At 50.5% G+C, this 27,681-nt stretch overlaps 1 protein-coding gene across 2 annotated transcripts in view; it reads left to right on the top strand.

Moving 5' to 3' along the window:
- The first annotated feature begins 856 nt into the window (after positions 1–856).
- The window catches only part of LOC128726620 (nuclear receptor coactivator 6), a 76,366-nt gene continuing 49,541 nt past the window's right edge, over positions 857–27,681 (top strand). The window contains exons 1-2 of one of the 2 annotated variants that reach the window (XM_053820435.1): positions 857–981; positions 13,949–14,052. In XM_053820435.1, coding sequence (XP_053676410.1) covers positions 857–981; positions 13,949–14,052 — 229 coding nt within the window. Of the gene's footprint in view, positions 982–6,842; positions 7,085–13,948; positions 14,053–27,681 lie in introns of those variants that run through there. The other variant, XM_053820437.1, reaches the window with a different exon arrangement.

Here is a 27,681-nt window from a genome sequence, read left to right as displayed (position 1 = left end):
CCCACCCGGTTAGCTATGGGGCGCTCCCAGTGAGGGGCTTCGTTACGGAGGGATAAATTTCATCCCACCTCAGAAACGTTCGGTCAGAATTTGCTGCCGGTTCACGGATTCGATCAATACCAACGGGGTTCGAGTAAGCGTTTGGAAACGATTCTGCGTTCTAATTCCAACCAACATGCAATGTGTTTTGTTGGTGGGCAATGTTCTAATGATTGATAAGGCTCGAGAGGTGAAAATCAAAGCTGGGTATGTTCTCTTGCAATTATGCCACGAGAGGGAGTGATTTTAAATCAACGATCACCCACGAAATATCGATCACTCTGACAAGATTTTCCATCAATCTTACGCTTTTATTTTTTGGATTTCTTCATTTTTCTCAACTGACAGAATGCATAAAAATCTCCTTAATATGAGATTTATCATTAAATAGTGTATTCAAGCAATTGCCAATTATTAACTGTAGCTCTTTACCTACCCTGTAGCTGCTTGAAATGCTTTTTCTTTATGGTTGTTTCAATATGCTTTCAGTGCGTCTAAAGAAATCTATTACCTTTCTTCTTCAGTGTTCTTCTACGTTTTGATTTTTTTTTTGCATTGTTGTTAAGCTTCATTTTCAATTTCACCCACCCTTGTAGGGTCACGACACAGCCACAGAACATTACACCACACGGTTTGTTGTTTAATTTGAGCGCATATCAAATTAAAGCGAAACTCACCCCAAGAAGAAAGCTCACCAGCACCCAACTCGATCGCTGGAGCTCACCCAGCGGGTTTGTAAGAAGTTTGCGAAGGCGCCAGCCGAAGCGAACTGAAATTGAATAAATAATCGAAAACAGCACAAAGTAGCAGTGCGACGATGGCCGCGATGCAGCGAAGACTCGTGCACAAGCAGTTCAACTCGCCGATCAATCTCTACTCGCAGAAGAACATCCAGGAAACGCTCGACCGCGAACTGAAGCTCCTCTCGAACGGGGCCGTCGGGTAAGTGGCCGTTCGCAGCAGGGAATAAACATTTTACAGGATGAAACGGAAGCACGGCGCATATTTCCATTTCCTTTCCGCCCGTTGTTCTTTGATGCTTGAAAAATAACAGCCTGGCGGGTGAGGGAAAAAATGAAGTGAGGAGGGAGTAAAAAGAAGAAATACCAACCCATCGGAAAGAAAAGTTTTGTGGCGGTCCTACGCTGACCGGCAAATATATAAATCACGTCCGGTAAATATTTTTCTTTCGAGTAAAAGAATTTTAAATCTACCGAACATTCGTCCAGCATCCGGCGCGCGTTTTTGTCTCCTCCTGCCACCGGTCCGTGGGAGAGAAAAAAAAACTGTGCTCACCAGGCACCATTTTCGCGGATGATTATGTTATTTTTCGGCCTTTCCAACAAACGGGACCGTGTGCGCGGCAGCGTGGTTCTCGATTCCCACTACCCCAAACCACCTGGCCGTTCAGCGCACACACACGCACACGAACACCCACCATCCACCGAAAACCAGTCCAACCACGGTGGAATTTCGCATTTCACGTTCGAGAATGATGGCTGTGGGTGTAATTTTTCACCGATTTTCCACGGTACGTGCGCACCGAGTATGCTCCCCGCGACGGTGGAAAGTTTATTTTGTGGTATTTATTTATATGCGAGCGCAGTGTCGCACAGTAGGCATTGGAAAGGAAACACACCAGCGCGACATACTGCGATGTATTGGACTGATCGAAGATGTTAGAAAAAAAAAACATCGTTCAGTGTTCAGCACACACACACAAAATAATACTCCGAGAACAACAGATCAAACAATCGAAACAAATTAACTCAAACAGCAAACAATCTCCGCCTGGTGTGGGAGGGCTTAAAACGCGAGCAAGAAGAAGATATTATCCGAGCGACGGGAAAATTCTAGAGAAAGTTTTTCACACCGATCCGCTCACGCTACACCGGGCACCGAGTCAATCACGTATTATTACATTGTGCTCTCCTCCGTTTTCGCAAGTTCCGGATGCGGACAGCTGATGCTGCTCTGTACGGGAAGTGGAACGTTTTTTTTTTCTTCCTTTTTTGCTGCTTTTCTTCCTTCAACTGACTACTGGAAAACGCACGACGCGTTGAAGCGTTGTCCTGCGAGCGGACAGAACAGCAACGAACAAATGGAACATTGTTTCACGCCATTTAGTGACGGTTGGCCAGCTTGACAGCTGGTGCGGCGTTTATTAAGTGAAAAATTTAGAAGCAAAACGTCCCCCCGGTGGGCGTCTGTCGTTGGGTGAGAAATTATGTTCACTGTTCGCGCGACATTATCGCGAGGGCTTGAGGTTAATTCTAGATGAATAATCTTGTAAGGCGTCAGTGCGCCCCTTTGCCTCGCTTGAGATCGAAACAAAGCCAAGGTTAGTGGGCAGTTTCACATCCCGGACCCAATTAGAGCACAACCCGTATGCCCGTTCGCATTCCGTCACCATGATTAACATACTTAAACGTGGCGAAAGAACGCGCTCTCCTCTGGTCATTGAAATTGCTCATGCAAAGCTCGTCCCTGCCGGGTGGCGCACGGCATTAGCTCGAAGTCCTCTTCAGAGGCAAGGAATAGGATTAGCCACGGTCGCCTTCCCACCGGTACAAGTCGATTAGTTTGTGCTCGCTCCTCGCCAGCCGTGGAGCCGTTTCATGCCGTCTGTGAAGCCGCCCCGATGGGAGCGATTTCACTCACGTACTCACGACTTAATCACAGCCCCATCGCCGATGTTGTCATTTACTTCTAGCGTCGTGTTTACATACTTAAGCACCACCATCAGCATCGCCAACAGCGCCATCATCATCGGGCGCTTGCCATTATCATCATCATCGCCATCATCATTGGCCTTGGGTGATGGGGCTAACTGGGGCGTGGGTGGCTTTAAGAAGAACACGAAACCGGACTATAACCGAGTGCCCTGCTTCACGTCACTCTTGGGTCCTACTTTAATCATGCCGGCCATCGAACGGGAAACGGTGTCTCGTCCGTTGGCGGTGCCAGCATCACCTTGACATGCGAAAAACCATTCCATCTGCCGGGGAAATGTACGCCAACCGAAGGTTCTTCGGGGTTCCCATCAGTAGAATGTCTTCGAGCCGAGCCAACGAGTAGCCAACGGCCACGTTCCGGCTGGCGGACCGGTTGTCTGATGGTTCACTGATTCAATTCATTCTCGGTGCTCGAAAGACACAGGGCACGGTGTTCCGTTTTCCACGGGCACCGACAGGCCTCGAGCACGAGCTGGTGCGAGTGAGACAGAAGAAAAAAAATAGCAGACCCCCCACCGAACAACCAATGGCACGGGAACGAAGCGGAAATATTTCATGTATGCTAATTAATTAGTGCTGCAATTAATTCCATTCTTGCTAATTAGATTTGAACGTGAGATGAATGGAGCCGTATTTTTTCTCGCCCCGTTGGGCATCGCGTTCGCGTACGGGGATCGGAGAGTCGCAGCTTCACAGCCGACCATCTTATCCAAACAGAGCGCCTTCTGACTTCTGGCACCTTCCCATTTGCACACAGCCCCCTCTGCGGAAAGCGCAACTTCCCTAGGTATGGCCACCGGAAGCTTTCCTTCGTGTGCGCGCTCTACTATCATTAGCTCCGTTTCCGGAAGCCGCTCGCAGCCGTCTGGAGCATCTTTCCACAAGCCTGCAAAAGGTGCGAACGAAGAGGGTCAGAATGGCTGAGCTTTGGTGGGGGGGAGTTTTGTTCACTCGTTTCTATTGCGCACCATTCTCCCAGCGCGATGTCCACACACCGAACCGAAACCGATCTGTCCGAACCGGAACGGTCGAATGGCTTTCGATGGAGTAATCCTCGCCCGGAACTGAATTTATGAAAAGAAAATGAATCACTGGCGTGGGGAAGCGACCCAAGGCGTTGCTCGCCAGGATCGGAGACCGGAGCCTGATTAGGATTAATGGTCACCGCCCGGAGGATCCTACCGGTTGGCGGGATCCCACCATGTCACCCCCAAACCCGGAAGGAAGCGGGACGGCTCATTAATGCAAAACATTGCCGGCGTTGCCGGCGGTCCGGGCCGGACACCCTCCGGAAGTGTAAATGTGAACGACGATCGTTAGTCTGTCACCCCGGGGCAATTCTCGGACGGTCGGTCGGATTGGTGCGATTCTTTCCGACCTGCAGCGTGAAAATTAGCCCTCCTTTCGGTCGGGTGGCTTTCATTGGCGATGGTAGCAGATCTTGATAGAGTCGTGACTGGTTCGGGCACGGCTCGGATCCTCGGGGGAAGAATGGTCTACGGGAAGGGTACGAACGTGGGAAAGGTTAATTAAGTTGCACACGGAAATTTAATCATTAGTCACCGAGCCAATAATGTCTTGTCTCTCTCCCCCGGTCCGGCACGTTTCCGTGTGCAGATGTGGACGAGGGAAACGGCATTTGCCAGTAGCTCACAAACAATTCAATCGTTCGTTGTCGTTCCGGGTTGATCACAACAGCTGTGGGAGCTGAATCCCTTTCGCCCTATTCAAGGACACATTGAATTGTTATTGGACGTATCGAGTCTCTGACAGGGTTAGTTGGTAATGACAGCATCAATTGAGGTAGCGTTTTTTAAAGTTCAACCTAGAGTATCGGTTGCTGATATGTGCTATAAAGATCGCAAATAACCCTTTTCCCTAACGTTTAAGCAAGGATATCTGAATTGGTTCATGTTGCGCTCCTTATCCAGACAGTCTTCTCCGAACGAAGTGCTGAGCGTTTGATTCATTTGCTCATAACGGATAGAGCAAATTTAATTTCCCGAACCCCCTGGTAGCTTGGAAATCGGTCTCTCACCCTTCGGAAGATAATTCTTTTAATATCTTGCGATCGCTGCGCGATTCACCGAACATCAGTCTAACTCTAATTTCCGGCCCAAACGAAGATCCGTATCACCGAGCAGGGAGCGAAGAGGTGAGCTCTTACTCGAACTGAAGGCAGACAAAATTGCCACCATATCGTTTATCACGTTCGCGAGAACGAGGAAATTGCAATCGTTAGGCGGCGCATTCGCACAGAAATCTGTATCCGGTGCGGATGCTACCGATGAGGACGCTCATAAAATTTGCGCCCCACCCGAAACCAGCCTGAGACCGGAAACGAACCTAATCGCGATGCATAATGAAACTCGAATTCAATTAGCGGCGGATCTTTCGTCGGCTTTAATCGAATTTCGGCTCACAAATCGAGCTCATTTCGGTGGAGATTCTTCGCTAGCTTTTGTTCACTCAAAACGATCTAGATATAAGTGATAGTTTTGAACGGGAAAAAGCCCTTCAATCAACGATCGTAGCCACAGCACGAACAATGTAGCACGTGGCCTCGGCAGCGAGTCATCCATTTTTCGCGCCGCTGCCAATCCGCTACCAATTTGTTACATGCATCAGCCGGCCCAACCGGGATGCTGGTGCACTTAATCCGACAACAAGCTTCCTTCCAACGGACGGTAATTGAAGAGCAACAATCTTCTGCATCATCATCATCATCATCATCGTCAGCTGCCAGCGAAAAGGGGAAAGAACGTAAGCAGATACTGCACCATGATTTGTGGCCACGTCTTCATTTGCTCGCTCGTTCGCTCGTTTGTTCGATGCGCGGATGCAACCGATTCCGCTTCGACAGACAACAAACTGACCTATCTTTCGGGCACCAAGTCGCCCCTTTTCGTCCAATGAATCAGCTGAAAAACGATAATCCACCAGGGAGGGTTGAAGGAAAACGAAACGACACCGAGACGAGCCGCACTGTCGGTACTGTCGGCCGTGGGGCAGAGAACCTCGCGATTAGTCATGGCTTTATTATTAGAGCGCGTTAGAGGCAATCCCATGGCTCGTCGGGGTAGGACTGGGCGCGTTAGGAGAACCACCGTCGAGCGGCCGTTTGAGGCGGATTTAAAAATATCATCAAACCGACAAGCAACACCTCGATCTTGGGTTGACACGGGTACGGGAAGCGTTAGTCAACGATCGGCAGGAGATCGGTTGCCTTAAACCTGCTAGAACGGGCTAGCGAGCGAGGGATAAGCACACAGCAGGAGCCGTATTTTCTACAACGTAATAGCTCGTGCCCGTGAATATTAAACGCGGTCCATGACTAAGAGCTCTTGAAAGTCAGCTGTCTACAGAGCTGTTGACGTACGATCTTAAGGTGTGCTGAGACGTCCGCACCACCGGTCGTTCTGGGCGTTGCACTTTGGCAGAAGATGCTAGATGGTTCTGCCACCACGAGCTGGCCTTCTTGGGTGGGACGATGGACGAGGGAGTATTTTTAAAAACGTACTCACCACGCTAATTGTAGCGGGTGTACACACCGATTGCTCGGCCGATCTCCATTGGCCGAAGATGTAGTCTATTTTTTTTTTGCGCGTCCTCTTCTCCGTCCGATCCTTCCTAAATGCATCCTGCCGGGCAACACCGTCATAGGTAATGAGTAGTTCCTTACGAACACCCACACCCACCCACCCACCGGGTGTTGTGGATTAATGGTGGTGAGTGCCCGAGTCGGGTGACTGGCACGAAAACGCGCCCCGATCGGTCGAGCCAGTATCGATGGGATCGCATTTTCCGCGAAACGATCTAACGATCCGGACATAAAGCAGCCCGCAGCTGGTGCGCGTCGGTATCTGGACGGGTTGGAATCTTCTCCGTGTGCACACGGCTAGAGCCAACGTTATTCCATTAGTACGGAATCATCCCACACGGAGTTGCGATTGCCACACGATCCAATACCCCGGTTCGGGACTGATTATCTTCACGTTCGGAAGCTTATAGGCGTGTAGTTAGTGCACGAGCGAACTCATACCCAGCCCTGCGGGCGTTAAAGTCGAGATTTATCATTAACAAACGAGCGTGTTTGGAGTTAGAACTGTTGGCTTTCTCGGTGTCTGAAGCGGGTTCTGGTGACAAACTACAGCTGTTCGGTTGGCTGGTGGAACGATTTCGATAACATTGCCGTTAGGCGGAACAGAGTGCGTGTTTAAGTTCGTGGTTCGGCGTTTCTAGACGACTAAAGTGCTAGTGACAATGATGGCCTATCATCAACGGGTTTCCCAGTATCGTAGCCCCAGAAGGTACGTCGTGAGGGTGAGATGAGGTGATCGATGGTTCCAGCCAGCTTTCTTGACAAGGGCTTGATAAAAGTTCAACAGAAGGCCTGATGGTTAAATAAAAACGACAGTATTGTTTTACTGATTTTAGGCGAAAATCAACCACCACTCATGATGTGCTTTTCAAGTGATCAGAAAAGCCGGTACGCTTCAAATTGCCCGTCGGTTCTTTATTCGTTTCCATTGGCATTCTGTTCATTGTATGCATTTTTTATTGGAATATTGCGGAGAAATCAATAAAGCATCGCTTTCGCTGCTAAAAGATTCGCAGAGATAAAGCTGCAATTGAGATTCAATGGAAACGTTGAATGAAAAGGGTTTTTTTCTTGTTTTATCGTTCATTAATTTGAGCTTAAAATATAACCTGTGAAATTTGTGAGAGTAGCTTAACTTTCTTCCATATTAATACTCAATATTCTTCCAATCCTGTGCGTTCTGGAGAATGCTAATAAATATCGGAGCTGTTTTCTCTAGAGCTTCGTAATTGGATAAAGCCGCTGGCTCAGTAGTGCGCCTTTTTGGGAGGACCTCTGCATTCTCTGCATACGAAGGTGTACCTGAAGCACCCAAATTCGTTTCTTAATCACCAGATCTGCATTTGTTCAGATCAAACGATTGTGTTGCACTTGCAGATGATAGAATTTTAATTTACTGCTCTGTCATCTACGCAGACGGCTACAAAGATGCAGAAGAAATGGTCTCCAATATACTGCACCGGCAAAAGCCTCCCGGCTAGAGTGGAGGTTTTATGTTGCTCCAAATTTACTCACATCATAGAGACATGAAACCGGATTTGCTTTATTAAAACTAGCCAAAAGCGCCACCGAACAACGAGTGAATTTTCCGAATACAGACGCACTCCTTTTTTGGCATATTTATGCGTCGATTTTGCCCCAGTCAGCCCACCCACCAGCTGCCAAATCCCCAACTCACCATTCCAGCAGAATGGGGCACCTTCATTAGCATTTATCATCATTCCGGGGCTTGGCTGGAGCCACCAACATCAATCACGTTGGAATGATGAGGGCAAAGATAATTTCTTTCATCAAGCTTTCTTCGCAATGGAGCCAGTCACCTTACCGGTCGTTTGTTTCATTTGCTCTCTCTCTTTTTTTTACTTCTGCACCTCACCGGTGAAGATATGTAGGCTAGGCTCTTTAGTAATCCTTCTTTCCTCACACCAAACGAGCGATTGCCCTTTATCATTACCACAATCCTTTTGCGAAACAATAAGGCACGGTAGGTAAGCTCGGCACCACGGACACCGCATCCGTCACGGAGCCCATGCAGGCCGACGGTTTTAACGAAATTGGATTATGAACCGTAATTTATGGTGGGCGATTTGTTGCGGACGAAAGCCAAACACCGGATGCTACGCCATCCCGGGGGAACAAGGACGAACTATTTGCGTTACGACCCACACACACACACCGTTCGCCTTCATTAGGCAACCTTTCCGCACAGGTGAGCTCCGTCTGGTGATTGGTCGAAGGCCGATGACGAATCGGTTGCGGGATAAAAATTGTGTGTCCCCTAATGACGAACACGTACGCTGCAGAAAGGTACGCACGCACAGCCACAAAAGCGATTAAAAGGACCTGCATTTACATGCGCACCGGTTAGTCCAAGCAGGCGTTTTTCGTGCCCGTTGCCAGGGGAGAATGGAAAGCCAAATGACCGAGAACAGAGGAGGCACTGCTTTATTACGATTATGAAGACGAATCCGGAGCTAACGTTCTGCGGTTTGCCTTATGTCAAGCCACCCACAAAGCGAAGGTGCGTTTCTTCAACAGATGCGAGCAAAACTCACAGACACAAGGTGACACTCTTCCAGCAGCTACAGTGGCACATTCATCACCGTGCAAATCCATTTTCCAGTGCACGAGCAACACCCAGCATCCACAGCTTCCCGTGCTCCCGTGGGAAATTCGGCCGAAGTTAATCGCCGAAAAACAAATTACGAACTGCGATAACATGGCGAGCGAGCGTATCGTTCTTTTACGAGCTATTAAAACGGAATTTATGGTCACCGGCATCAGCGGTGCCAGGGCGGACAAAGGCATCACATGCATCCGTGTGGATGCGCCCGGGAGCCCTAAGGATGCTATCCTTCAGGGTGTGCTGGTGAAAGCAGCGCTTTCATCGGCTATGAATGGATCGGGAATTCGTGTGGGTGGGCATTGGGAGATGGAACACTGGTTGCTGGTGTGTTTCCAACCTCCTTATCGTGGGTGTGTTGCTGGGAGTCATAGACGGTTTGATTGACTCTTGGTTGGTGGATTTGTGCTTCTACCGACACGCAATAGAACCAGCTCGGTCGATTTGAATAGCTAAAGCATCTCTCTGCAGAATCACTAGAACACGTGTTTTCGAGTGATACGTTACGTTAGGGGATACAGCTATGAAATATGCACAAAAAACGTTCTTGTTTATTAGTGTAACAGCAGTCTTTTGTGATTGTCATCGAGAGTAGTGCGACTCTAATGCGGCTCGTATCCTTGCAGCAAATTGAGGAAAAAAATGATGTTTTTCCATTCAAATTGAACCGGCTCTGGTTTAGCACTGAGACTGTGAACATACTCCACAAGGACAATCCACAAGGATCACAGCCCATGAAGGGGATGTACACACTTCAGACACACTAGAAGCATCGAGTTCCAACCCCTTGAACGGTGTCGGCAGGCACAGTTTAACGAAACCACGTAAATACCCTGTCCTGGGGTACGTTCAACCGCAACGCATTTTCCCAGCCGAGCATCCGGTTTTGTCTTTGCGAAAGTTGGTTTGCTTAGCCACACTCTGTCACCCTCTCATCGGCCAAGAGTAGGTTAAAGAGCATTCAGAATTAGTCCTTCCAGTTCCCTGCTGGTGAGATGCGAGTGCCGTGCGGAGATGCGAGGTATAATTGGTCGACGTGTGATAGCGCAGCTGATAACACCACAAAAGAAACACTACCCACAGGACGGAAGCCTGCAGCCCATGCAGCAACCACCGAACGGTGAGCAGCTTCCGATCGATGGACAAATTCCTGGAACCGTTCGCATGGCCAACGGACGAACCATCGGAAGTAAATCCCGGTATGATTTATTGCACGTAGACACAGCACATCCACACGCTGTGGCTTCTCATCCTGCCCCGAGTTTGTGGATCTCTGCCGGCTTGGAGTGATTAAATTGTTGCTCCTCGCCTACCAGGACCACACATGGACGGTTCCAAGCGCAAACGGGAACCGAACGGATCTTGCAAAACCTACCCGAGCCGACGAGCAATGGCGAGCAGCCGGGTGGAATATCTAAATGTTTATCTTGATGGATTTATATCTTCATTCAACCGTTGCATGTAATCCGTAATCGTTTCTGTTGGTGATGGTGGCCTGCCGTATCTGTGTGTTGCTGGGTTCCTGGTGCTCTCGCTGGGCTCGGGGATGGATGTAGAAAGAATGATGCGAAAACCGCATCACACCGGAACGGGCCAACCTATGGGTATGGACGTACGCACGCATCCGTACGTGTGACGGATTCTGGGCGAACTGACGGAGTTGAGCCGAACCACATGGCCTTCCTGGTTCGTTCGGAGCGCTAACGAAGGCCCTCGGCCGGAACGAGGGTGACTAAAACAACATAATATGATGTTTTCCACTTCACTTTGACATCGGAAGATCGCCTTTCGGGGGAGGCGTTGGAAGCGGCACGCAACCGTGCGAGAGTTGCTTATCCCGGATAAGCCATCGGTATAAATTAGGAAAGAATAATAGCTGCTTTCCTTGCCCGGTTCGGGGTGTACGCTCGCGGTCAAGATAAATTTGTCCCGGCACTCGGTCCGTCCATTATGGTGGCTCGTGTTGCGTGGTAAAATCGGTAGGCCTTTACGACATTAGCATTTGCCGGCGTGCGGAACTTTACTTGCCGGGAAGGAGCGCTTTTCAACACCTCTGAAAAGGGCCCCGTCGGCGGTCGGTTTCGATCCACGAATCGATCCTTCAACACTCAACCCCATAGGGACAGTCACAACTCACAGGCAGCGTGAGCTTCTCTCCTTCGAAAAACACAACCCAACCGAACGGGAATGGCACGGTAACGGGGAGAGAAAATGTCATGTTTGTAAACTAATCCGACAAGTGTCTGATAAAGATTTATCGTATCAATGATTTATAGACTGCAAAAGCAAAGGCACACAACGTGCCAAAAGTCCTACCGGAACTTTACGCGCCCCCCCCCCGGCCGAGGAGGGCAAAAACAGAAAGGGGTTTTGGGTGGGAAAACTTTCCTTAGGTTTTGCGGAAAAGTTTTTGAATTATTCTTCGTCTCCTTTGCGAGCACTGGGACTGGGCTGGACGGCTGGACGACGGGAAGTCGAACTCGGGTGGAGTTTTCCTTCCTGGCAAGAGACCCATACACAAATACACACCCTCTTCATCATCGAGACCGGTGGGAATCGATTGCCAGCAGCGATCGTTTCGCTTCGAAACCGAAGGAAGGCGGCCTCGAGGCGGTCGGGAAATATATCACTTTTCCTGAACCTCATAAGGGCTATTTGCATATGTTGTTGTGCACGCCTTTGGTAGGGTGCGTGGTGCCTCGAAATGCACGGTTACACGTGCCGAATGCGACGGGTTGAACTTTTTTTTCCCCGACACAAGCTGGAGTACTCGATCGTTCGTTATGCAGCATTAAAAATCCTCCCCCATCGTCGACTGAGACGCACCGGTTGCGCACCGGTTTTTTTTTTTTGCCAGGTACAATCGACGACGAGCGTCCCACGTTGGGACCAAACAAGATCTTTCAATCATCACACCGGCGATGGGAAATGGGGGCCAAGCTTCGAACCATATGAAATGGAAACGCACGCGCGCACGTTCGCGCGCACGACGATTCACACACGCTTTGCGGGCCCAAGTTCCACCTTCACCGGGGTGGAAAACGAGCAAACTTTCCTTTGTAAATTAGATAAGCAAATATTTTCGCCATCTTTCTTCCGCCATTCCGGGTGCGAACGAGACCCCACGAACGGGTCCGTTTGTTCGATGAAAATAGCTTGTGCCCTTCTTCACAGCTGTGCGTTCTTCAGCCGCTCCGTTTTGGACCGGTGAGGAGTTTTCTTATGAATAAAACTTTTCCCAACACATCCTCTACGACACGGCTCATAACTTGGTGAGGAAGTGTACCTGCGAGAAAAACCTTCACCACTCGTTGGACGCTAGCTGGTTGGTTCTCGCTACGATCCTAGACTCTCGGGTAATTGTGTTGAGGAAAAGTTTTGCTCCATCCTTTCTGTCTCGTTCTGCACGGAGTCTGGCAACGGCGCTCGAGCAGATAACGGTAATGTAATCGATCAGCGATTTATTACGCATTACTAATTAAGTTGCCACTCGGAGCTGCACTTTCCGCTGGCCTAACAAACTGGACCCCGACGAGTTGGAGTACTCACAGAGTGAACGAATGAAGTACATTTAAAAATAAATCCACAAAACGTCCACGAATCCACAAACACACGGTCTACATCCCTCACCAGGCACTCTGGTTGCAAATGATTGCTCCGCAAACTTCATCCATTTTGTAATCTAAAGATTAGAGGCCAATTTCGTCCGTAAAACCATGCATACATCCGGGAGTGCAAGTGATGGAGCTGTGGTTCGCCTGTGGTACCAAGCCGGCCCGTTTTGCTTTCGGGTTTCGGGGCAATTTCAATCAAGGACACCCGAAAACGACACACACACACGCGCTTCCCGGGGGCACCGGTGGCACGTTCCGAAAATATTTTTGGCCAGCCCTTCCGGCCGACAGCTCTCCCACGAGGGGCAGATCACGCCGGCAGATTGGAGCTGTGTGGCATATCCCCGGCGACATACACGGCAGCCTTCCAAATGGCAGCCTATGCAAAAACCCGTGCCCAACTGGATGCCATGGCAAGGATTTGTCTGTGCTGCCAAACCCCATACCGAGCATCCTGAGCCAACGGGTAGCTATTTCTGGCTTGCTTTGGTTACGGCAAGCTGGTCCGCTCCGTTCCGCAGGTCGAGCCCTTGGTTCGTTGCGATGGTTACCATCGCAGCCATCCGGCGTTCGAGCTCAAAAATCCAGACCCTCAACAACAACGCCGCCGCGTTGGAAACGCTCTGGAATTTGATTTATTTGGACGCTCGGAGAAAATGCTCCGACTACTTACTGCATTTTCTGAATCTGATGGGCGTGGGGCAAAATTGTGCCCAATCTCAGCAAGCCGACCGGGATTGTCTGCTGACCTTTCTGCCGAGTGCCGAGACCATGACCGGGTGGTGCCGGGTCGGTCCGAAAACCCACGCCATCGCTTTAATCTCGTGTCGCTACTGGGTGAGAGTTTTCCCTCGTGTCGGGGGTATTCGTTCGTTTGGTGAAATCTCTGCCAGCTTTACCACTGGTCGTGGTTTGCTCGTGTGAGGTTCACGACTTGCAAGCTGAAGCTGATGACATATTTATTTGATTTGAGGTCGAGAAGATGAAATCTTATCGTCACAACCGTGGGTGTGTGCGCAAAAATTGCGCTGTATCAACGTGGAAAGGCCTATTAATGGCGCTTTAAATTAAGCATCTTGCTACCCGATCACATTGACCGACGTTCGAGTACGTCAAATTCATTCTACGCATCCATCTGAACAAGTCCATTATGCATCCGTACGAATCTCTCGAGCGAGCGTGCGCACTTGTCGTGCCTCTAATTGACGCTAAGTAGCGCCAATTTAACCACTCAGCACGAGCACGCAGGATCGGTCCTCGCACCGACCCCAACGTCGCATTACTATGCAAATTAATTGTGTGTATCATATCCCGTGTGTATCATATCCCTTTTCAGAATCGACTTTGATGACCCATCAACGACGAAGCCACCGAGCCTGGCCAAATCGGCCGTGCTCGCCGCGCTCGAGGACGAAGAGCGCGAAAAGTCTCGCGGCACTGGTGAGTACGATCGCACTGGGGAAGGGCTTAATTCCACCCCCGGTGGGCTTCCACCGGACGCAACAAGTACCATCCGAAAAGCGAAACTCCCGGGCCGGTGTCGGAAGCGCCGGTCCGGTTCTCGGGTCTGTCCAACTGTCAGATGTTACCTAATCGTAGTTGCCAACCCCGTCACTCTAATAGAATTCCCACCCATTCGCTGTCCCTCTTTCTCGATACTAATTGCTTGTTACTTATGCCACATCACGATCGTTTCGCTGCTGTCGATTGGGGATATTTGGCCGCAGTCTAGATAACTGATATACCCGGCTCGCAAGACCATCCCCGGTTCGGTGGCAACATCCGGTTCGGCCAACATCAATTAACATAACTCGATTTGATGGGCGCCTTCGCGCTGGCCAGACAGTCGTCTTACGTACGTCGATTCTTACCCATTAAGCGCTGATTGGGCTGCTGCGCTGCCAAAGGGACAGTTTTAAATAACTTGCCGTTCCGAAAACCCCGTTCCGAATGCGGACCACCGTTTTTGGGTGCCGGCCGGGCCGGGTGTAGCCGGAGGCACCACGAGATACACGACGCTCGTTATCTTATCTCGCGTTTAATTGACGGTAATTGGATACCTGCCTTCGGGCGTCGGCTATCGGCTGAATTGGCGGTCCTTTACCCGGTGTCCCGGTGCGCTGGATACAAAGCGCGTGGCGCCCAACACCGTTGCTCACCGAGGGACGGCCGTGTCTTGTTTCGGTTCAGAATCGCGCTTCAGAATCGCTGGACTGCGGGAACCGGGTTGATCCTCAAACCGCTCAAACAGCCACTGGGCGCATTTGCATCCATCCCGGGATCGTCCACTCAACTCAACTCGCTTCAAGGCACCCTTGCCGTGAGGCATTTAATCAATTCACCCGAAACATGCCCACCCATTGCGTGCACCATGTGAGCTTAGGCTTCGGTGCAAAATGCCTACCAACCTGCGTCGTCTTATCCAACCGAAGGGCCGTACTGGCCGTACGGCAAGTGTCGTTGTGGAACTAAGCTTCTGACCGGGTTCATTGATTGATTTCCATGCGCTTCCTGGGGCTGGGCTACGAAGATTTGCCCCACTCGAGCCAGTTGCATCGATGCAGCGTGCGGTTCGGCTTTATCGGTGCGTTTTTCGCACACCCGTTCAATCAAAGTCAATGGTCATCGGCTGTAATTGCACACGTCCCGACGTTGGGCAAACCAAAAACGCAAGCCAAGTTTAATGAGGCGTTGATGTTAGCTTAGCGTGCGATCGTCGATCAGCCGCAAACGGCAAAACAGCAGGTACTTATCATATTTCGAACCGGGCAGGCCGACGTTTATACTGACCACGCCAAACTCCATTAAGCTAGTGCGGGTGGTTTCTTCCTCGCTGCTTGGCCCTTTATTGTTCGTTTTTCCCGCCCTGACAAGGGTCAGCGGCTGGCTCAACCGACCTTCACCGTGCGTGGCGACTGACAGCCGTGAAGCGCGCATGGTTTGACGAAGGATCCCACCGGCAATTGACAGTTACTCGATTGTTTGTGATATTGATTAAAGTTCCGGTGGTTGTTCGTCCAGAGACCAGGGCGACCGATTCGGTGATGACCGCTTCCTAGCGACCCAGGTCCAACAACTGATCTCCCCTCGGATTTTCAGCTCGCTTTTCCACCGGTTCGGTTATCCACCCACCGACGGACGGCCGGTTTCGACAGACACAGATGGGAGTTCCGGTGTGTCATTTCCGTCGGCGCGTATCGTGTGCCGTTGGGGTTGTTGATTGATGGATTTTTGGGACGGATTCTACCGTCAGCCTGCGGGGACCTAGAACCGGTGAGAGGAAAGAATGCCAAAACTAACAAAAAAAGCGATCCACCCAACGCGTGCCGGTATCGACAGGAGCAGCTTTGTGTGAACTTTCACCGGCCCGGAGCCGGCCCATGGGAAACACTTTGAGGGCGTTAGCTGGCATACATATTTAAACCCGGCTGGGTGTTTGCATTTATTCTCTTTAAACAGCGCGCAAAACTTAACAGTCTCTCGCGCGTGTTATCGGAGCAACGTACCCCAGTCTAGCGTCTTTTGCAAAGCAAACACACGCTTGGCAAACTTAGAGAATAAAAAAAATGGCTGACTTCTCCACGGGCCCATGGGGACACGAAATTATTCTAATTTTCATTGCCTCCAAGGATCGTAAAAGAGCTTGAAAAAAAATGAATTTTTCCGCTGATTAAAACAACACGCCAGCGCTACCTTCCCGGCTGAAGGTGTTGAACCGTGTGTAAGCGCACCGATGGAAGCGCAATGAACCGTAGACGTTTTCCACCGGTAAGCGAAGGAAAAGGTTGACTCAATTGAACCTTATTAAACCCTTTTAATTATTTATGCGGAAGGGAATCGCTCCGGCATTCACCGGAGCGCAGTATTTCCCAGGCCACTGGTTTTTGTTTTTTTTTTTTTTGCAATGATTAGCACATTATATTTTAATTGCCGCGTCTACGATCGCCGACAGCGGAGCTCTCGTCGACAGACGATAATCCACATCCGTCCGCAAAACCGTCACCCACCGAGCGAGAGGAAATGGAAAGTAATTAGTAATCGGGAAGGAAATCAGAGTTTTGTCGGCTCACGAGCGCGTGCTGGCGATTCGAGGTGGGTCGATCGGTTGGAAAAATTAATCGCTCGAAAGCAATGGCGGCAATGTGAAACTGGGCGCCCGTGCGTTATGAAATGTTCTGTTACCGGCACGTTACTCGATGGAGGAATGAAAAGCTCTCGTACATTTTATGGGATATTTTGGGATCTTTCCACACCAGCAGGGTTTTAAAATTATCCTCATGTGGCAGGTGTTTCTCATTCGTTCGGAATACATGTAAAAGTACAACTGTTAGCAACATGGTTGGAATATCGCCGAGCTTTCGCAAGCAGCAAATGATTGAATTGCGATGATGAATAAAAGGAAACATGAAACCTCACAGTCAAGTGCCATCCAATCACAGCGCAAGTGATAATTATTTACAAACCAAATGAGGGAAGCGTGAAAATGTATATATAAATGCAATTTTTGTTCAAGCTACATCCGTTACGTACGCAAGCTCTCCAAAAGAGAGAAGCAGGACAATGATTGGCATAGTTACAGCAAACGTTCATTGCACTCATTACAGCTTCCAGTTACTGGATGGGAAACTAAAGAGGCATTGTTAATTACTCTCCGTTTTCCGTTGTCCAGCTTTTCACCTTTATCCGTTGTTGCAGTCCCCAGTAAAAAAAAATCCACCACTTGATGATGGTTGCTTTCACTTACTCACAGTAAAATGAGTACAGAAACGCGAGCGATTCGACACGTGCAAATAATATCATATTCGCGACGTAAATAGCCACTGGTGATGCATTTCACTGTTGCAACTGTATGTTTGAATATTTTTAACATTGTGATATGCTTTGAAAAGTTTATAGTTGCGCATGTTATCAACAAAAGCTGGCAAACGCTGGATGTCAGCCTTCGATCGCCTAAAACCTAAAAACTCACAGTCAATTGTGGGTACAGAAACACGATCGATTTCGAACGGTAAAAAATGATCATGTACCATATCAGATTTCACTCTACAGCAAAGGGAACAAAGGGACACAAAACCTATTCACGTTTGTGAGCGTTCGAGAATGTTTGTGGGAAAGTTTGCACTGTTCTAATCTCATATTTATAAATATTAATCCATTCGTATGATCAACATTGACAATAGAAAGATGCTTAGAATATCATATCATGTTGCGCTGTAAATGCCAAACGTACATCAACGAATGTTGCTCGATATCAGCCTCTAGGCTTCAGAATTTCATACTCACGTGTTCAATCAAATCAATATCCTTTCCGAGGCCACCGAATGACGGGGAACAAAAAAATCACCCGTGCCCTGGCACGATCGTTCACTACCGATGGCATTAATTACGCAAACAGTAAATTTAGCCCCACCCGCGAACGTTACCACGTCATTACCCATGACGGGCGTCGATGTGGAGATAATCGAGAGGATACGGCTACGTGAGTGTGGATTTATGCAACAAAAAAAAACACCTCTCAATGGGTTGGCGAACATTAACCGCCTAGTGCATTTGCCATTTACCTGCAGTGCCAGGTAGCGTAAAACACCGCATTGTGACGAATCACAATAGGCAGGAACTTTGAAAAGCTGTTCAATGGCACAAAGCAACATGATGGCTGGAATTTTACTACGTTATTAGGTAGTGGGTGATCGCGCCTGACAACGACACGATAAGCCATCCTTACACCGGTGGACGAAAATCACACACACTGTCCGTTTCATCCTGTTAATAGTTCGCGTTTTGTGTGCTGCGTGCGTGTATATTCATGGTGTTCGCGTGTACGGTAAGCTCATGTTTTTTCCTTCTACTCGAGTGATAACAACTGTTCAGTGTGTGTGTGTGCGTGCGTGTATTCACGTCAAGTGTCGAGTTGCGTGAGTGTGTTTGCTGCATCTTCCCGACGAAGGGCTGTAACCCGTACGTCATGTAGATCCGCGCCCAGCCTACTGCCCACGATTGATTAATTACAGCTACACATTATCGCTCTTATCTCTTTCCCGAATCTGTATCCCTCACCGTTCCACCGGGTGCAGGACGTCAAAGTCGCTCCCGGTACGCGACGGCACCGTCAGTGGGTCGTGCAAGTGGGTCCGCATCGGTGACGCCCTGCATCGATCGTGAAACCGTGCTGAAGATTAATCGTCGTCCGCTTCAACGGCGGCATCGATCCTGCGACAACGTGTGGCCTCCAAAGCAACCTCCCGCCGAGGGTCAGCTGGCTCCCGGACACCGGCCACATGCACCGTTAACGTCCGCAGACGAACCGGAGGATGAGTTCGCTATCGGTGGCCGACGGTATGGAAGCCACGACAGTGTGTACTTTGACGAGCGTATCCGTCGGCAGCACAAGATCGAACCGTTGCGTACGCTTTTCGATAAGGAAAACGTCGTCCTGACGGACTGGGGCCATCGTCCTTCATCACCCAACGACGGTGCGATGGTCCCCGAGGCCGGTGCCGATAAAAATGATAATCATGCCCGTCGATCGCCAACCGTGAAGCTAGCATCCGGTGTGTCGGATGAGTCGGACGATAATCACACGCATTGGACCACCGAGGGCACGGATAACGCACGGACGCTGCATAGCAATCAGGCGCAGGCAGTTGATTATGCCCATCGCCGGAAGGAAGTGCATCCACCGGTGCCACCACCTCGTCGGTACTACCTACCGATGGATAAGATCGCTAGCGGTGAGCTCGAGGTCATGGTTCGCTTGTTTCAGGACACGCCAATTACCGCCGGTCGGTTGCAACAGGGCGAACGGCGCAGTGCAACGCCATCGTACGCTGGTGGCCACTTGCAGCTGCCGGAACGCAGTAAATCCGCCCTCGGCCCATCCGAACCGGGTCGCCTTCTGCAAGACGGCATCGATGCTAAACCACCGATGAAGCTGAGACCGACGGCGGGTAGAAGTACGCCACGCTCGGGGACATTGCAACGCCATCCGACCGTACCGGATGTCAGCTGCATCGAGGAGGCAGCCGTCTGCCTGCACGTCGATGCGGTTGAGGCGCGTCACGAATTCAATTTAAATTCAAATACGCTGCCCAATTTAAATATTGATGGAGCTCGGTTCGGGCCAGTGGTGAAACAAAGTTGTGTCTCTCCGGTGGCCTCCGTCGGTGCGATGCCCGATCAGCTGACCACTAATTACGGCACCAAACAGTGGCCGCATCCGATGGCTTTCGGTGGTTCATCAGAACTCGCGCACTTCCCCGTCGAGCCAGACTGGCCGGAACCCGAACTTCAGCGTGTCTTTCCACTGCGCGGCCCCGAGCTTGCGTGGCCGGATCACGAATTTGGCAGTAACATCAGCCCACCGATGGGCACGCCTCATAATTACAATGAAAAACTAATTACGAACCCGCCGGATGGCCGGTGGCCAACGCCACCCGACGAGCACCATTCGTCAGCGTTAAATGCATCAAATCAGCCAAATCGTAATTGGATTAATTTAAATTCAAATCAAATTTATCACCAACCCGAACCGACGGTACCATCGGATCGAGCCTCACCCTGTCAGCGACTGTCACCGGGCGGTTCCGGGTCCGGGTCCACCGGGAGTGACTCCATCGACCGACCGGCTTCAACCCACGGGACACATGTTGCGTACGGTGATCGCACTCGAACCGGCCCGAACGTGGCCAACCACGGACACCCGGACCGGCGGATCGGCGAACACGCTAATGATAACCTTCGCGGGTGCATCGTCCACGGCCGGCCGGACGATAATTATGATAATAAAAGCGTTCGGGGTCATTATCGCTCGGGAGCATCGCTAGCCGTCACCGTCGCCGTTGCCGGTGACAATGGGCGGCTTCCGGATGACGCACCGCACCGTTTTGTGACACCGTCGCCCCCGCCACCACCATTTCCGGAGCCAACCGGTCGACCACGGTCGGCACGGTCGGGTAGTTCCGGTTCGAGCGTAAAAATTAATGAGATTTTCGAATTTCCACCACCACCGCCGTACCCGTGCGATTGCGCGGTGGATGATGCGAGGGAGGGAGCCGCCCGTGATGGTGAGTGGGGGCGGTGGTGCGAGAAAACCACTCCGGATGTAAACGAATCGGAATCGCACGGCAAGAAGGACCGGCGACCCGGCGGAAGGGATTACTCCACAAGTGGTAATTATCTTTTCCTAGCTCGCGCCATCGCTGGACGCTGAATCGCTGGTGGTGCGTGGGTGGGTGGGTGGGTGGTCGGAGGTGGTGTCCTTGGCTCGAGGACCTACTTTCTTTCTCTCTCACTCTCTCTCTCTCACTCTCTCTTTCTCTCTTGCTAACGATGGCTCCCAGCACGCGCCCAAGAGGCCCTACGAGGGTATTTGTCTTTCGATTAAACAAGCTCGGGACTCTTTTTTCTCTCACTCTCTCTCTCTCTCTCTTTCGATGAAAAAAAACACCCCCCAATCAAGCAGAGAAGCGTTATCGAATTACCACCCACGGACCACCCCTCGCCAGTGGGTGGAAATTGGCAAAATTGCACTGCGAGATGATCTCCATTCGTGTGTGTGTGTGTGTCCCACGCCCGTTATTTGCCGTATCAATCAAAAATTCGTATCGAAAGCGCGCGGCCAGAATTAGTGCCGGGTAATAAAAGCACCCGGGGTGGATTAAAAATTCGTCCACTGTTTATTGTTGCTCCGATTCGTTCCAATAAAACAAGGTTGGTGGCAATAAAAAGGCGCGCTGGCCAACCTTTCCTTTACGCGCAGCCCGTTGGCGCTGATGAATAAAAAAAACCACGAAAAAATCAGAACACTAGATGGCCCGTGATGAAGCATAAAACAATTAAAGGACACGCGCGTGACTCACGCCTGACGAGTGCGTGTGGTTCGGTTTATTTCGCGCACTTTTTCTTTCTCCCACTGCTGTTTGCTCGCACCGTTGAACCACCGTTTGCGCAACGGTTTTCCGCTTTTGGCCTTTTTTATTCGTTCGCCCATCGCCGTGCTTTGTTCGAGTGGTGTGGAAATTAAAAGGTACCGTCCAATTGTTTGGCATAACAATTGCAGCGGCTGCATTTTATGTTTGGCTCGGTTTCGGACGAACGCGGCACGCCAATCGAATGGCGAATGATGCCGTTTGAAGGAGCCGGCGGTTCTCGAGCGTGCGTACGATCGTGATGAAGTGCATCCGCGTGGGAGAGTTTGTGCATTTGTGCATCGATCGCAAGCGATTGATTTGGTGCAATTAATTATGGCACTTTAAATCACGCTGATTGTGTGCATGAGTTGCTGGGAAAAACGTGCAGCAGAAGATGCGGTAAGAGTTTCCCGGAGAAAAAAAGCCCCCAGTTCTTCGGTGATGCTGGTTTTTGCTCCTTCCACTTGGATGTGGATCGTGATCCCAGGCACCGCTAATCAAAAATGGCAAACCTTTTGCTCTTCTCGGAATCTCGTTGGCATTCCCGATAAATATATATCAGCGAGTGGTGGATCTTTGCCATCGCGGTGGTTACACATCCGACCGGCCATTTAGCCGTGTGTATGCTGTTCCGATAACGATAAGTGACTCGATCGTAAATGCTGACTGATGCCGACATTGTGCAGATCCAGTCGGGGCCGTATTTTAATGGAATGTGTCACTTCAAATTACTCCCGCAACCGGTGGCCAATGAGATGAGATGAGGTTTGATGCTTAGGTTTTGCGATTCCATGAACAATTAGCCGCCGCCACCGGAGCCACCGTTCGGACACTCTCAGCTGCGCGCTTACGTCGATTGCGGCTGTGATGCGCCCGGTGACGGATTCGTCCGTAATGCGAGCTGCCGTTTGAATTACTTTCCTCTCATCGAACACCTTGACCCTTCCGCCGGGGAGGAAGGTGACTCGATTCAACCGAGCCGACAAAAGACTGCCCTTCGCCATTGTGAAGCCATCTGGAAATCGTTCCAAACCTTCCGCTGAAGGGGACACACCGGAGCCAACTGATGGAATTCCCAGTGAAATTCCACCCATCACGCCACCCCCCACGAGCATCACCCACCCACCGCCCCGTGGGATCGTGTGCAGGATTAAAGATTAAAATAATTGCACCATTGCAGAGCAAATCAACCGTCCCGAAGCAAGACCGAGGCTGTTACCGACGACGACGAGGACGCCGACGCCGACGCCAGGATCCCCAGTAGCAGCAACGTTTACAGCCCCATTTCTCCCGTGCGAAGCTGTCAATCCGACAATTTTCCCATCACCGAGCGCATCCCCCCGTTGGACGGTCGATGGCAACCGGCGTACAGTTGACCTCACCGGTGGTGATAATGATGTCACCACGACCATCCAATCCCCGACCGGGCGGTGCTCGTTTTCGTGCAGCACACCGTTCGCGACCGAGTCCGAATACACCCCCGGGCACTTGAACGGTGCAGCAGTGCGCTCGATCCACCGTAATGGGGGTGTTGATTATTTTAAAGCAAATTTAACGGATGATAAAACATCAGGCGCCAGCGCAAACATGGCGCGCAATTTCGTTCGAGAACATAATAAATACGACAGCGCACCGGTGGGCGACTCACCCGCGGCCAAATCAATCGCCACCGTCGATGCCACCGTCGACGATGGTGACCGAAATAGGCCACCGGTTCGGAACGAGCTGGCCAGCGGGATCGGGGCGAGCTCTGTTCCGCGCATGATTAGTTTCACCGATGGTGAGTTTATTTTCAGACCGTTCGACGAACGTTCGCTGGAATTCGAGCGATTTGAATTATTGAGCGGTACTGGCCTGGGTACTGGTGATCATGCCAAGATCGTCCCAAGCCCCGGAACGACGTCGACCGTCCCTGTGGAGCCGCGAGTGGACACCACCGGGATGGTGGCAACATTGCCACCCGACCCACGGGCAACGCGTGCTTGCAAACGCGACGATGCGGAAAATAGCGAACCCGACGATGACGATAAACCGAAAATTGGTGCGTAGCACGAGCGAAAGCATTACGCTTTCATCACTCACCACGCACGAGAAGGTGGCCCGGGTGATTGGAGTCAATTCCAGCCAGCCAGCCGTCCTTATCATTCATCGTCACTCACTCACTCACTCACTCATCGGCACAAGGGTACAGGTGGTACACGGTTGAATCCTCCTTCGGGGCGTAGGTGACGTGAAAGAACGTGCGAGAGAGTGTGTGTGTGTCCCCAAGCGGTGGTGCCATTTTACGGATGATGAAATGGCCGGACAGCCGGAACGTTTGCCCCGGATCGTCAGCCACTCGCTCGCACGCTCGCTCGCACGCACTCACAACATCCCCAATGACAATGACGTGGAAATTCCTTCAGGACCATTACACTTTCAATTCCGAAACATGGCCCTGAAATTTCATCAACATCACCCTTTTTTTTGCGACCCCCACCGACCAGCGCCCTCGTGCGCACAAACACACACACGTACGCACGCACGCGAACCGATACACCGTTTTTCACCTTTCGGCTGGATGCGAGGGAAATTGCATTATGGTTGCCAATGAATCGGAAAGCCAGCATGATGGGGGGTGAGAAAAATGCGATACGATGGTCCCGGGTCGGGTCTGGTCAACCCGCGTGGGATTTCGGGCTCGGAATGTGCCGATGCCACCGATGTGTTGACCGTACGGTGCCCACACACACACGCACCCCACATCGACAGCGATATGGGAAAATATTTCATCTCACCGGTCCCAGCGCATGTCGGGGAGGTCTAAAAATAAGGCCACCGATGCGCGTCTCTGTCCGGTGTCACCAAAACGATACCATCAACAAACCAGCAAAACCCGGGAATAAGCCAGTCGCTCACACACCGCCATCACGAGAACAAAGCAAGAACGCAAACCATTCCGGTGGTGGTTGCACCGTGACAACATGAATTTAATAATCTCGATGATGGCGTGGAAGCGACATCGACCGCATGAGACGCTCGCTCGGAAAGTGGTGTCGAAAATTGAACTTTTGAAGGTTACATCGCACTGCACCATCGACACTCGACACTCGACAGGGTTGCACGAGGCATGAGGGACGACGATCAGCAGCGGCAGCAACGAGAAGAGAAGAGAAGAGAGAGAGAAAAAGCGAGACCCCCATTTCCTAACGTGGTGCCGCATATCCTTTTTTTCTACTATCACTTTCATGCACTCTAATTGAGTAATCATTGTCAGACGTCAGTCAATTTTGATTCTATTACATACCACCCACGCACGCACGCCACCACATCGCCATCGGTCACGTTCCTGTCACGTTTTACAGTGCTCTTTGTTTGAATATTCATCGCGTTCCTTTTCTTTGGTTCTTTCGCAACCCGTGCCATTTTAATGGTTGTCGCGCGCCCCGTACGTCGCGCAGTTTCACCAGAGCCGGATGTCGATGGGTACGCGAGATGGGCACGGTTCGAGAATGGAAATATAAGCCCGGGTCCGGGTCGCCCGGAAACGGATGCTACCGGGTGGGACGACCGGGTGGCCAGTGACGTGACCTCGAAGCGTCGAACGCGTGGTGAAGAAATCGAAGACATTTTCCAGCAACTGAACCAATCGCTGAAGGACAACGTGACACCCGGTGGTGATGCGGCCGGAAATGCATCGCGAGCTGCCATGGGTCAGCTGGTGGAGAACGTGCCCGTGATCGAGGGCATACTGGACGATTTGTTGGCCTTCTCGAAGCGATTGCTTGAGCAGAAGCAGCGTTTGCAGGCGGGTGAACCGATCGAACCCGCGGCTGGCGACGCTGAGGCGTGTAATGAAGACACAGCGGAAGAACGCGAGAATCGTGCGCCGGCACAGCTAACGGAGATAAATGATGATAATTTAATTAATTTATTAGCCGACGGTGGTGATGTCACCCGCGAAGACGCTGACAACCACCCGGACGATGTCGATAAGTCGCGCTGTAACGATCGCACCGACAGTGACGATGTGGCGAGCAATCGTGAACGACTGGGCGCCTCCATCGGTGAGTGGTCACGCGGGAACAAAAAATCTCCCGACAGTGACCGGAATAGCAATCAGCAGGATTGCGCTGAGAGCAGCGCAGCCATCCCGTGTGAAGAAGATGCGAACGTCGTTGCACCGCGTGAGGACCCATTCGGTGCCGTGGCCATCTTTAACTGGAACCCGCTGGACGCGTACCAGCAGCACGGATTGTTTATGATCGATCCTCGGTTCGCGCTGGCTGACATGAGGGCCATTTCCCCGCCGACGGGTACGTTGGTGCACGGTTCGAGCAATGTACTTCCCACCGTACCGGAAGAAATCGATGCCGTTGCTAATGGCAACGCGGTCGTTGTTGAGAGCAGTGCGCCACCAGGCGCCTCCATCGAACGAGGCGTGACAAAAAAAGAAACTCAAACAGCGCGTGTCGCGGCGAATGATGGGTCAGGTGGTGGTGATTACATGCCTGCTACCGAGAAAGATGGTGCTGATTCTGCAAAGTACTATTCCGATCCGATTGCATCGAAGATGCCTGCGCCCACGCCGAACATCAACGCTAGTCACAATTATTCCCGGTCAACCGATGATGATCCCATGGCAACGGGCAGCTACAAACACACGGGTGACAATGCAGATGAGATTGTGCAAATGAATCAGGTGTTACATTTCTACGATCCGGGCCACGTTCGCTATCCACTCGTTGGCACACCACCTCGTCGGCAACAGGACAGCGCCGGGGAACGTGAGCTCGGCGACCGTTCGCAAATACTGACCAGCGCAACAACCGAAGGTACGTCGGTGCTGACCCGTGCCGTTTGATTGCCTGTGTTAAGTCCACGTGAGTGAACCTTCTCCCAGTCCCAGCCCCGGTTCTGTTCCTATTGCCCTCCTCCGTTGCCACGACGACAATGTGTCAATGTGTTCCATTGTGATAATACCCGATTATGTTCCGTGTAACGTGAGGTGCGAGATATATTTATCACACTGCTGGTCCAGCTCAATGCTCACGTGGGTGGACGTGCAAACGTACGTGTTGAAGAGTTCAAAAAGACCAAAATATGCCGCCCACTTGACTACGGATGCGAGTGTGCGAGCGTAATGTGATTGAGAATTGTTTACAAATAAAGTTTGATTTTTTCCAATTGTGTAGGTATTTTATTACACTGAAAATGACACTATTCGCAAAGAATGGTCACAGCACCTCTCATATTAAGCAGTTTTTGTGTTCTGTAAGATTTTTATGTTATGTGCGAATAAATGTATTCACAGTCCAATACCTTTTCCTGAACCTTTCTGAAAAACTCGTTTTGTTCATATTTTAATATTTTAAAAAACTCTATCCGAATTCCCATTTATGTGACCTGCTTATGAAAATAAAACAACATTTTTTCTCGTAATTGTAAACTGTCGTCACGGGTTCACTTCGCATGAAGTGATGAGCCTTCAACGAAGGCATAAAAAGTGACTCAACAAAACCCCCCTGAATGACGCTTAAATGGGTTTGGATTTGCTTCGACATCAGCAATAAATATTTTGCAATATAAATACAACAACGAAACGTGGTGGAAACTCGGATTCTCGCAATCCCTTCGACATGTGTGATTTTTACTTTTTGTGATGTGTGTGTGTGAATGTGATTTTAACCACCAAACAGCCGTAGCCTGTTATAACAGCACACTTGCTGTAACTGGCTTGTTCAGCCCTTTTTCTGTCCCACTTTCATTTATACACGCTACATATTATGACGTTTCGCGTTACGCTTTTCGACGTTGTTTTTTCACATTTTCAACACCATATTGCATTGCTTTTTACCCTTTGCGTTTCCCGTTCGCAGCACTGCTGTAGTAACTTTTTTGCTTTGATTCGTTATTCTTCTTAATTCCCTCGTGCATTCAAGCGTCCAGTTTATAATCGTGCCAACTTTCGACTCACAGGAATTTGAGCTCCATTTTTCGATCTTGTTTCATGCATAATAGGCAACGGCACAATGTTTGTATTACATTCACGCTTGCCATTCAACAGCAGTTCACTCCAAACCTTGGCTAGTGCTCGAATCCCCCGTTCATTCCAATTCCGTTGCGATTCCCAATGGTTGCGATAGTGAGTTTCAGGAAAAGTAAATTACAAGCCATACCA

Source organism: Anopheles nili, chromosome 3 (assembly GCF_943737925.1).
Source record: "Anopheles nili chromosome 3, idAnoNiliSN_F5_01, whole genome shotgun sequence".
NCBI classification, from domain to species: domain Eukaryota; kingdom Metazoa; phylum Arthropoda; class Insecta; order Diptera; family Culicidae; genus Anopheles; species Anopheles nili.
Note: the sequence above shows the minus strand (reverse complement) of the source record. Positions and strands in the feature narration are given on the sequence as shown.